The 12,138-nt window shown below is 46.5% G+C and overlaps 1 protein-coding gene across 1 annotated transcript in view; it reads left to right on the top strand.

Annotated features, from left to right (window-relative positions):
* The window catches only part of LOC144491337 (cysteine sulfinic acid decarboxylase-like), a gene marked incomplete at both ends in the record, with an annotated part of 168,548 nt that overhangs the window by 63,605 nt on the left and 92,805 nt on the right, over window positions 1-12,138 (top strand). Inside the window, one exon of the mRNA XM_078209005.1 lies at window positions 4,349-4,430. Coding sequence (XP_078065131.1) covers window positions 4,349-4,430 — 82 coding nt within the window. The remainder of the gene's footprint in view (window positions 1-4,348; window positions 4,431-12,138) is intronic.

Below are 12,138 nucleotides of genomic sequence, written 5' to 3'. Positions count from 1 at the left end.
GATGGACTGGGGAACATTCCTGAATGGAAAGACAGTGGACAGCCAATGGCAGGCATTTAAAGAACGAACAGGTGAACTCCAGAAGTTGTTTATTCCTGTTTGCTGCAAGATTGGTAAGGGAATTGTGGTCAGACCATTACAAGGGAAATTAGAGAGAGTATCAGATTCAAGGAAGAAGCATACAAATGGGCAAGAAAAAGCAATTGGCCGGAGGATTGGGAGCACTTTAAAATTCTGAAAAGGCGGACCAAGGGATTCATAGAGATCATAGAAACCCTACAGTGCAGAAAGAGGCCATTCGGCCCATCGAGTCTGCACCGACCACAATCCCACCCAGGCCCTACCCCCATATCCCCACATATTTACCCGCTAATCCCTCCAACCTATGAATCCCGGGACACTAAGGGGCAATTTAGCATGGCCAATTAACCTAACCTGCACATCTTTGGACTGTGGGAGGAAACCGGAGCACCCGGAGGAACCCACGCAGACACGAGGAGAATGTGCAAACTCCACACAGACAGTGACCCGAGCCGGGATTCAAACCCATGTCCCTGGAGCTGTGAAGCAGCAGTGCTAACCACTGTGCTACCGTGCCGCCCTGATTGATTAAGAAGGGGAAAATAGAGTGTGAAAGTAAGCTAGTGGGAAACATTAAAAACTGACTGTAAAAGTTTCTATAGGTGTGTAAAGTGAAAAAGATTGACAAAAATGAATGTCGGCCCCTTACAGTCAGAAATGGGAGAATTCATAACGGGGAAATAAAGAAATGGCCGAGGAATTAAATTTGTATGTTGCTGCAGTCTTCACAAAGGAAGACATGAATAATTTACCAGAAGTCTGAGAGAAACAAGTTTTAGCGAGAAGCTGAAGGAAATCAGTATTAGTAGAGAAATGGTTTTGGGGAAATTGATGGGATTGAAGGCGGATAAATCTCCGGAGCTGAATGACCTATTCCTCCTCCTCTTTTCTATGGGGTGCGACGTCTCATCTTGTCAGTTTGGATCTGGTTTGTCCCTTATGCAGGGATCATGAATTGGATTCAATTTGAATTGGGTTTTTTGGTTGGAATAACACCGAAAGGTTAAAAAAACACTTCATGGTGCATGTATCCTAATTGGCAGTTCCTCAGTGTGCAGCACTGCTAGATGATGATAGCTACGGACTTGGGGACTGTACTCTTTGATCAGGCAAAGCCTATATGTTGGCATCTGACTTGCACAATAATGAACAATTTACAATCTTTTGGCTCCTGCAGCTAGATCTCTAGATACGTTTGCTTTTGTCCCAGTTAACTTTGAACCTGCTTAGTCATGTTTGTGCTTGCTTTAAAAGCATATTAGAACTCTTTGTACCTCTTTTGTACAGTGTATAATAAAACCCTGTTGGGAAACCTGCTCTGCAAAAAACAGTAATATACAAGCGAGAGGACATCATGATCAATCTACACCGAGTTCAGCTCAGTCTCACCTTAAGCACTGCGTCCAGTTCCGTGTCAGTCCCACCTTGAGCACTGCGTCCAGTTCCAGTCAACTCATTCCATATACTCGGCACCTTCTGTGTGAACAAGTTGCCCCTCGGGTCCCTTTTAAATCTTTCCCCTTCACCTTAAACCCATGCCCTCTAGTTTTGGACTCACCTCCCCTGGAAAAAAGACCTTGGCTATTCACCTTATCTATGCCTCTCATTATTTTATAGACCTCTATAAGGTCACCCCTCATCCTCCTACGCTCCAGGGAAAAATGTCCCAGCCTATCCAGCCTCTCCTTAGAATTCAAACCTTCCAGTCCGGGTAACATCCTTGTAAATCTTTTCTGCCCCCTTTCCAGTTTAATAACATCCTTCTTGTCGCAGGGTGAACAGAATTGTACGTGGTACACCAAATGTGGCCTTACCAGTGTCTTGTACAGTTGTAACATAACGTCTCAACTCCTGTACTCAATGCTCTGACCGATGAAGGCAAGTGCGCCAAACACATTCTTCACCACCCTGTCTACCTGTGAAGCCAATTTCAAGGAGCTATGTACCTGTACCCCTGGGTGTCTCTGTTCGACAACATTCCCCAGGGCCCTACCATTTACTGCGCAAGTCCTGCCGTGGTTTGTTTACCAAAATGCAACACCTCACATTTATCTGAATCAAATTCCATCTGCCATTCCTTGGTCCACTGGCTCAATTGATCAAGATCCCGTTGTAGTCTTGGATAACCTTCTTCACTGTCCACTGCACACCAACTATGGTGATGATGAGTCAAAGTCATATTTGGCTATTAATACATAGATGGGTGTTTTTTGATCTCAGACTACCATTTGCTGTTTCTACTATTCCTACAATGGTGGTAGAGGTGGGTACAATGACAACATTTAAAAGACATTTGGACAGGTACATGGATGCGAAAGGGATATGGGCCAAACGCAGGCAAATGGGAGTCGTTCAGTTTAGCAAACCTGGCTGGCGTGGACGATTTGGGCCGAAGGGCCTGTTTCCGTGCTGTATATCTCTATAACTCAAGTAGCAGTTGTCAGACTCATTTTGAAAAAGCTCTGGCCTCCTTGACAGCATTGTGAACAGATCCCCCGTGTTTGTCAAAGTATCGAGTGGGTTATGTTCCAATTCCGGTTACCTTGTAATCACCACATACTCTTATTCTACCATCTAACTTTGAAAGCAGCGCTATGGGAGTTGCCCAGGGTCTTCCGATCAGGATCCGAAACCTTATTTCCAATCCTGGTCAGACAACACACAATGCACACTGACATTTTCATAGAATCCCCTACAGGGCGGAAAGAGGTCATTCAGCCCATCGAGTCTGCACTGACCACAATCCCACCCAGTCCCTATTCCCGCAACCCCACACATTTACCCTGCTAATACCCCTGACACTAAGGCAATTTAGCATGGCCAATCCACCTAACCCATACATCTTTGGACTGTGGGAGGAAACCGGAGCACCCGGAGGAAATCCATGCAGACACGGGGAGAAAGTGCAAACTCCACACACACAGCGCCAAGGACCCAAGGAATTGAACTTGGGTCCTTGGCGCAGTGAGGCAGTAGTGCTAACCACTGTGTCGCCCACTTTTCTCTGATTTTTCTGAGTGATCTTCTGAAGGGAGAGCCGACACAGAACAGGAAAGCTCACAGTGGAATCCATGCACAGATAAGTGAAGAGTTTGTGTTCCAAAGCTGCTTTGAAAAGCTGTGGAGAGGCAGTGGGTAGGGCAGGCAGTGATTGAGGTGAGGAGGATGGCAGGTGGGTCAGGGAATGGTCAGGATGGGGGCATTGACATGTGTTGGGAAGGGAGGGTGAGTTAGGTGATGAGAGGGAGCTCATCAGGTTCAATAAGGGGTTAGTTGGGAGTCAGTATGTGTGACAGGGGAGGTAATTTCTGTATTACCATCACCTTAAGCCTGTGCCCTCTAGTATTATTCTGTATTATTAGATTCTTGTTTCCCAACATTTCCTGGGTTATTATCCAGGGAAGTGGGTTGGAACACTCCAAAGTCTCCGACTCTTGGAGTTGAAGACTCTTTCAGAGGGTCTGAGCAGTAGGGCAATTTTCAAACTTCCCGGGGAGTTCCCCCAGAGTCCTTGCGATGGGACTTTGAGGGGAGCAATCTTCCAGGGAACGTCAGGTCTCTGGAGGGTGGCGGGGGGGGGTGGAGATAGGGCCTGGATGGGATTGTTGTTGGGATGGGCTGAATGGCCTCCTTCTGCAGTGTAGGGATTCTATGATTGTTATTGAATTTGAAAGTGTTATGGGGACGAGAGGTTAATGTTTTATTTCTCCACAATGTGTAATTTGTATTTAAAAATCGACCTTGTGTAACTTTTCCTTTCAAAAGTTGTCTTTTAAAAGAAAGATGAGCTTGTTGAGGAGTTGGCACCTGTGGCTTCAAACTGACATCAAGCAATTACTCAATTATTCCTCAATTCCACCTTCCGATATCCGTCTCTGTGCCGTTCCAGCAGCCTGTGAGTAGACCCAGGCTTTGTCCTTGCCGGAGAGGCCTGGCCTCGGCCCCCCTCACTGTTACCTTAGTTACAGAATAATGCATTGTGGGAAAAGCACAGAGAGGGAGGAATTGATTGGAAATGAAAGGCCTATGAATGGTGGGATTCTGGAATACAAACTGAAAATGCACAGCAACTGGAGGCAGTGTGCAGTGAATGTTTGTTTGGGTAGGCCTTTGAGCAGGATTGGGATCCAAACCAAAGCATCAGCCATTTCCCCTCCCAAAGCTGGCTGCTGTTCACAGCTTTTCCAACATGTTGATCTTTTAATGGGACAATTAAGTTGCAAACAGAGGACTTCAATGACATTAATCTCATCACTACTTTTTCTAGGGCTGATTCTGTTGCATGGAACCCACACAAAATGCTGCAGACAGGGTTGCAATGTTCCGCCTTCTTGCTGAGAGACAAGACCGTGAGTATAAATCCTATCGCCATCCAGGTACAATGCCCCCCCCCCAGGGGTGCTGCGGACTCCATGCTGGCATCTGGTGCTGAGGGCATTGGCTGCCTGCCGTTTCCTTGCCCATGTTTTGGTCGATCGAACCAGGGCAGGACTCACTCAGTTAATGGTAGGGCGTTGGGGAGAGTTATAGAACAAAGAGATCTATGGATACAGGTTCATAGCTCCTTGAAAGTGGAGTTACAGGTGGACAGAGTGGTGAAGAAGGCATTCAGCATGCTTGGTTTCATCGGTCAGAACATTGAATACAGGAGTTGGGACGTCTTGAAGTTGTACTAGAAATTGGTAAGGCCACACTTGGAATACTGTGTACAGTTCTGGTCACCCTATTATAGAAAGGATATTATTATACTGGCAAGATTGCCGAAAAGATTTACTAGGATGCTACCGGGACTTGATGGTTTGAATTATAAGGAGAGGCTGGATAGACTGGGACTTTTTTCTCTGGAACAGAGAAGGCTGAGGGGTGATCTTATAGAGGTCGATAAAATAATGAGGGGCACAGATCAGCCAGATAGTCAATATCTTTTCCCAGAGGTAGGGAAGTCTAAAACTGGAGGGCATAGGTTTAAGGTGAGAGGGGAGAGAGACAAAAGTGTCCAGAGGGGCAATTCTTTCACACAGAGGGTGATGAGTATCTGGAACAATCTGCCAGAGGTAGTAGTAGAGGCGGATACAATTTTGTCATTTAAAAAGTATTTAGACAGTTACATGGGTACGATGGGTATCGAGGGATATGGGCCAAATGTGGGCAACTGGGACTGGCTTAGGGTTAAAAAAAATAAGGGCAGCAAGGACAAGTTGGGCCGAAGGGCCTGTTCCCATGCTGTAAACCTCTATGTGGCCATTCCTGATGTTTGACCCCCCAACATTCAGCTGTGAATGTTGGCAGGTTATTCCAGCAAACAGCCCAAGCTTCACCTTTGAGCATTCACCGTTGCGCACTTTCCAACAAAAGTTACTGCACTCCCCCATGCTTCCACCTCGATTACAACTCTAACCTTGGCTGTGTTTTCAGTGCAGCACCAAGTTGGACATTTACCCACTGCCTGGATTAACCAGTGTTTATCATAGTGTTGTTTGCGGGAGCTTGTTGTGCGCATATTGGTGGCCACATTTCCCCCACATCACACTGCTGACACAGCCAATGGTGTACTGTTTGAAGTTAAGAGTTGTTGGGTGTGATGAAAGGTGCTATTTAAATTTTTCCGAGCTACTTGGTAGTGAATCTATTGGGTTCTCTGTTGGTGTCTCGTGTTGGGTTAGTGTATCGGCAGCACATTATGAGGCATGTTGTGCAGCTAAATGAGCATTTGTTCCTGTTACCAGATTACATAACGTAAGAAGTCAGGGCAGAAGTAGACCATTCGGCCCATCGAGGCTGCTCCACCATTCAATATGATCTTGGCTGATCTTGGGCTCCAATTCCACTTTCCCTCCCACTCCCCATGTCCCTGGATTCCCTGAGAGACCAAAAGTCTGTCTATCTCGGTTTTAAATCTATTCAATGATGGAGCATCCACAACCCTCTGGGAAAGAGAATTCCAAAGATTCACCACCCTTTGAATGAAGACATTTGTCCTCATCTCAGTCCTAAATGGTCGGCCCCTTATCCTGAGACTGTGTCCCATGTTCCAGATTCCCCAGTCAGGGGGAAACAATCTGTGTTTATCCTGTCAAACCCCATCAGAATGTTTCAATGTGATCACCTCTCATTCTTCTAAACTCCAGAGAATATCCACCCAATTTACTCAGCTTCACATCGCAGGAACCAATCCAGTGAATCTTCACTCTACCGTCTCCAATGCAACTATATCCTTCCTTAAATATGGAGACCAAAACTGCACACACTATTCCAGATGTGGTCTGACCAAAACCCTGTACAGCTGTAACAAGATTTCTTTATTCTTCTACTCCAATCTCCTTGTCATAAAGTTCAGCATGCTACTTGTCTTCCTCACTGCCTGCTGTATCTGTGTGCTAACTTTCTGTATTCCTGGTACACCTGGTGTCTCTGAAAATTTAAGTTTACAAGTTTCGCACCTTTTAGAACCATAGAATCCCTACAGTGCAGAAGGAGGCCATTCGGCCCATCGAGTCTGCACCGACATCAATCCCACTCAGGCCCTATCCCCGTAACCCCACATTTTTACCCTGCTGATCCCCCTGACACGAAGGGGCAATTCAGCACGGCCAATCCACCTAACCTGCACATCTTTGGACTGTGGGAGGAAACCCATGCAGACAAGAGGAGAATGTGCAAACTCCACACACGGACAGTGACCCAAGCCGGGAATTGAACCGGAGTCCCTAGTGCTGTGAGGCAGCAGTGCTAACCACTGTGCTACCATGCTGCTGCGCCCCCCGCCACCCCCCCCCCCCCAAAAAAAATCTACTTTTTATAGTGAAAGTGTTAAGGTACGGATCAGAAACTCCAAGGTGTATTGTGAAGTCAGACTAGACCCCAACAGTTTTTCCATTTTGGCATTAGTGTGAGGATAAGGTGTTTCACTCCAGGTGTGATTCTATTGCCTCACTAAGGAGCTTTTAGCAAAACAAACTTTATTTAACAATACTGTTTAACTATAGAAAATGAACTAGCTTAATATTTGCCAATTGAAATACTTAAATGTGACAAGATACAATTTTTAACTGCTTACCTATCTCTATTAGTTCCAATTCAAGCAATATTCCTCACAGACATAAACTCCTCTTCAAAATCAGTGAGCAACACAGGCTTACATGCTGCCAGTCCTCGAGCCTACAGAATGCCTGTGGAGGGACCTATTTCTCCAAGCGTGTTCCAAACAGCAGCCTCCAGAGAGAGAGAGAGAGACACCATTGATTCTTTCAGAGCTCGGCAGCAACTGCCTGGTTTTCCCTGTAAATTTAAGTCCGCCAATTAAAACATGACTCTGTCAACCAACCCAATTCAAACCCCTACTCTGAAATCCCAGGGGGAAAACCAAAAAAACAAAAGTGCACTAACTCAGTTTAAAAGAAACACATCCCAAGCTAAAAATCGGTGTAGACGCGAGGCTATGTATTGATCAAACTTAAGCTAATACAGAGACTCAAAAATGCAATGTACTGATTTTTAAGACATGACTTTATTTAACCAAACGATCGAATGGGAGAATGATATGAGGAAGCCCTGTACTCAAGGTATAGAATGCAGGCAGCCAGTTATCAGTCTGAAAAACAATGCCCCAGTGATAATGCCCCCACCTTTCCGGTGGGCATTATCCAGTTAACATTAATACAAATCAGTCAATAGTCATCCTGTCATTAACTCCAGCCAATAACAATACACATCATGACCTAATGGGATTTCATTTGTCATTAATTACGGACGTTACCTCCTTTCTGTTACCCAGCAACATGGGACGCTGGACAGTGAAATGGGAGAATGATTCCCACCGAATTGAACCCACGTGATTCTCATCTGACCCTGGGGAATTCCTTCTGTTTGCTCCCACTTGTGTGATAACGTGATTCTATTCATAAAGCTGGCATTAGTAGCCATTTTGTCCTTACAGCTGCTGATAAGGTAGCCTACTTTCAGAAGGACGATAATTCTCTGGAATGCAAGCCTCTGCCTGATCCATCAAGCCCTGCTGTGTTTCAATGTTGGTTGGAGCTTTACCAAGCGTCACTTAGCAAACCGCATCCATTTTATAAATTCAAGATGTATGTTTTTAAACAAAAAATACTCATTATTCATATAGACCTATAAAATATGATGCGGAGATGCCGGCGTTGGACTGGGGTAAACATAGTAAGAAGTCTCACAACACCAGGTGAAAGGCCAACAGGTTTATTTGGCAGCACAAGCTTTCGGAGTTTTGCTCCTTCTTCAGGTGAGTGGGGAGTTGTCTTCGCAAACAGGGCATATAAAGAGACAAACTCAATTTACAAGATAATGGTTGGAATGCGAGTCTTTACAGGTAATCAAGTCTTAAAGGTGCAGACAATGTGAGTGGAGAGAGGGTTAAGCTCAGGTTAAAGAGATGTGTATTGTCTCCAGACAGGACAGTTAGTGAGATTGTGCAAGCCCAGGCAAGTCGTGGGGGTTACAGATAGTGTGACATGAACCCAATATCCCGGTTGAGGCCGTCCTCATGTGTGCGGAACTTGGCTATCAGTTTCTGCTCAGCGACTCTGCGCTGTCGTGTGTCGTGAAGGCCGCCTTGGAGAACGCTTACCCGAAGATCAGAGGCTGAATGCCCATGACCGCTGAAGTGTTCCCCGACTGGAAGGTAACACTCTTGCCTGGTGATTGTCGAGTGGTGTTCATTCATCCGTTGTCGTAGCGTCTGCATGGTTTCCCCAATGTACCATGCCTCAGGACATCCTTTCCTGCAGCGTATCAGGTAGACAACGTTGGCCGAGTTGCAAGAGTAGATACCGTGTACCTGGTGGATGGTGTTCTCGCGTGAGATGATGGCATCCGTGTCGATGATCCAGCATGTCTTGCAGAGGTTGCTGTGGCAGGGCTGTGTGGTGTTGTCGTCACTGTGTATCCAACCTCAAACAGACCATTGCCCGCAGCAACAACCTCAAACAGACCATTGCCCGCAGCAACAACCTCAAACAGACCATTGCCCACAGCAACAACCTCAAACAGACCATTGCCCGCAGCAACAACCTCAAACAGACCATTGCCCGCAGCAACAACCTCAAACAGACCATTGCCCACAGCAACAACCTCAAACAGACCATTGTCCGCAGCAACAACCTCAAACAGACCATTGTCCACAGCAACAACCTCAAACAGACCATTGTCCACAGCAACAACCTCAAACTGACCATTGCCCGCAGCAACAACCTCAAACTGACCATTGCCCGCAGCAACAACCTCAAACAGACCATTGTCCACAGCAACAACCTCAAACAGACCATTGCCCGCAGCAACAACCTCAAACAGACCATTGCCCGCAGCAACAACCTCAAACAGACCATTGCCCACAGCAACAACCTCAAACAGACCATTGTCCACAGCAACAACCTCAAACTGACCATTGTCCACAGCAACAACCTCAAACTGACCATTGTCCACAGCAACAACCTCAAACTGACCATTGTCCACAGCAACAACCTCAAACAGACCATTGTCCACAGCAACAACCTCAAACAGACCATTGTTCGCAGCAACAACCTCAAACAGACCATTGTCCACAGCAACAACCTCAAACAGACCATTGTCCACAGCAACAACCTCAAACAGACCATTGTCCACAGCAACAACCTCAAACTGACCATTGCCCGCAGCAACAACCTCAAACAGACCATTGCCCACAGCAACAACCTCAAACTGACCATTGTTCGCAGCAACAACCTCAAACAGACCATTGTCCACAGCAACAACCTCAAACTGTCCGCAGCAAACTACCCAGCTTTCAGGAGAACAGTGACCACGACACCACACAACCCTGCGACAGCAACCTCTTCAAGACGTGCCGGATCATCGACACGGATGCCATCATCTCATGTGAGAACACCATCCACCAGGTACACGGTATCTACTCTTGCAACTCGGCCAACGTTGTCTACCTGATACACTGCAGGAAAGGATGTCCCGAGGCATGGTACATTGGGGAAACCATGCAGACGCTATGACAATGGATGAATGAACACCGCTCGACAATCACCAGGCAAGACTGTTCTCTTCCTGTTGGGGAACACTTCAGCGGTCACGGGCATTCAGCCTCTGATCTCCGGGTAAGTGTTCTCCAAGGCGGCCTTCACTACACACGACAAAGCAGAATCGCTGAGCAGAAACTGATAGCCAAGTTCCGCACACACGAGGACGGCCTCAACCGGGATCTTGGGTTCATGTCACACTATCTGTAACCCCCACAACTTGCCTGGGCTTGCAAAATCTCACTAACTGTCCTGTCTGGAGACAATACACATCTCTTTAACCTGAGCTTAACCCTCTCTCCACTCACATTGTCTGTACCTTTAAGACTTGATTGCCTGTAAAGACTCACATTCCAACCATTATCTTGTAATTGAGTTTGTGTCTATATATGCCCTGTTTGTGAACACAGCTCTTAACTCACCTGAAGAAGGAGCAGCGCTCCGAAAGCTTGTGCTGCCAAATTAAACTGTTGGACATTAACCTGGTGTGAGACTACTTACTGTTGTATAAAACAGCCCTTGCAGTCCCAGATCATTCACACTTGGGTCAGAATTGTGTTAGTGTTCCTAACCTATGGTTATGTATTTTATTAGCCTAATTAGCCCTCCTACATCAATCAGTCATTGGCCCACATTCTCAGCATGTGAACTGCCTGTTCTGCAGACAAACGGGCACTGTGTAATACAGAGCTGATTTTCAAACAAACCCCTCACAAGAAAGCTGATATAAATACATTTCTTAAAGGCACAGTATCATCACAAAAGTGAAGAAACTTACATTGCCCCACCTGCCACATTGTTGCCCATTCACTTAACCTGCCTGCCTCACCGGAATTCTACCACCCGCCCACCACGGGAATTGGAGCGGGTGAGGGGCGCACAATGGGAAGGTCCATTGACCTTGGGTGGGATTTTACGGTTTCAGGGTGAGCGAGGCCGTAAAGTCACGTCCTCCCCACAGCTTATGTTCCACCAACTGCAGTATCAACAAACTGAATCCAAGTCATGGATATTGATTGTCAATAGATAAGGCCCCAACACTGATCCTTGTGGCACTCCACTAGTCACAGCCTGCCAAGTTAGAAATGCCCCATTTATGCCTACTCTCTGCTTCCTGAATGTTCGCCAATACTCTCATCCCGACTCCATGAACCCTTACCTTTGACCTGTGTGACACCTGATTGGATGCCATTTGGAAGTATATGGCATCTATTATAAGAACATAAGAAATAGGAGCAGGAGTGGGCCATCTAGCCCCTCGAGCCTGCCTCGCCATTCAATAAGATCATGGCTGATCTGAAGTGGATCAGTTCCACTTACCCGCCTGATCCCTATAACCCCTAATTCCCTTACGGATCAGGAATCCATCGATCCGTGACTGAAACATATTTAAACATATTGGTTCCCCTTGATCTTGACTCCCAACTGCATCCTCAAAAATCCATCTGCAAAGGTGTAATCTGCTGGCACCATTCCAGATTCCAGCAAACTTTCTTTCACTTCTCTTCCCCTCTTTGGTTTAAAGGCGAATTATCCATTGAGTCACTGCAAATAGTTTCAACAAATAAAGCTCCCTCTACACGGTCCCCATCAAACACGCCCAGAACAGATAAAGCACGGGGTTAGATACAGAGTAAAGCTCCCTCTACACGGTCCCCATCAAACACGCCCAGAACAGTTAAAGAACGGGGTTAGATACAGAGTAAAGCTCCCTCTACACTGTCCCCCATCAACCACTCACAGGACAGGTACAGCACGGGGTTAGATACAGAGTGAAGCTCCCTCGACACTGTCCCCATCAAACACTCCCAGGACAGGTACAGCACGGGGGTTAGATACAGAGTAAAGCTCCCTCTACACTGTCCCCCATCAAACACTCCCAGGACAGGTACAGCACGGTGTCAGATATAGAGTAAAGCTCCCTCTACACTATCCCCCATCAAATACTCCCAGGACAGGTACAGCACGGGGTCAGATACAGAGTGAAGCTCCCTCTACACTGTCCCCCATCAAACAC

Source organism: Mustelus asterias (assembly GCF_964213995.1).
Source record: "Mustelus asterias chromosome X unlocalized genomic scaffold, sMusAst1.hap1.1 SUPER_X_unloc_7, whole genome shotgun sequence".
Taxonomy (NCBI): domain Eukaryota; kingdom Metazoa; phylum Chordata; class Chondrichthyes; order Carcharhiniformes; family Triakidae; genus Mustelus; species Mustelus asterias.
This window is presented reverse-complemented; position numbering and strand designations above follow the sequence as displayed.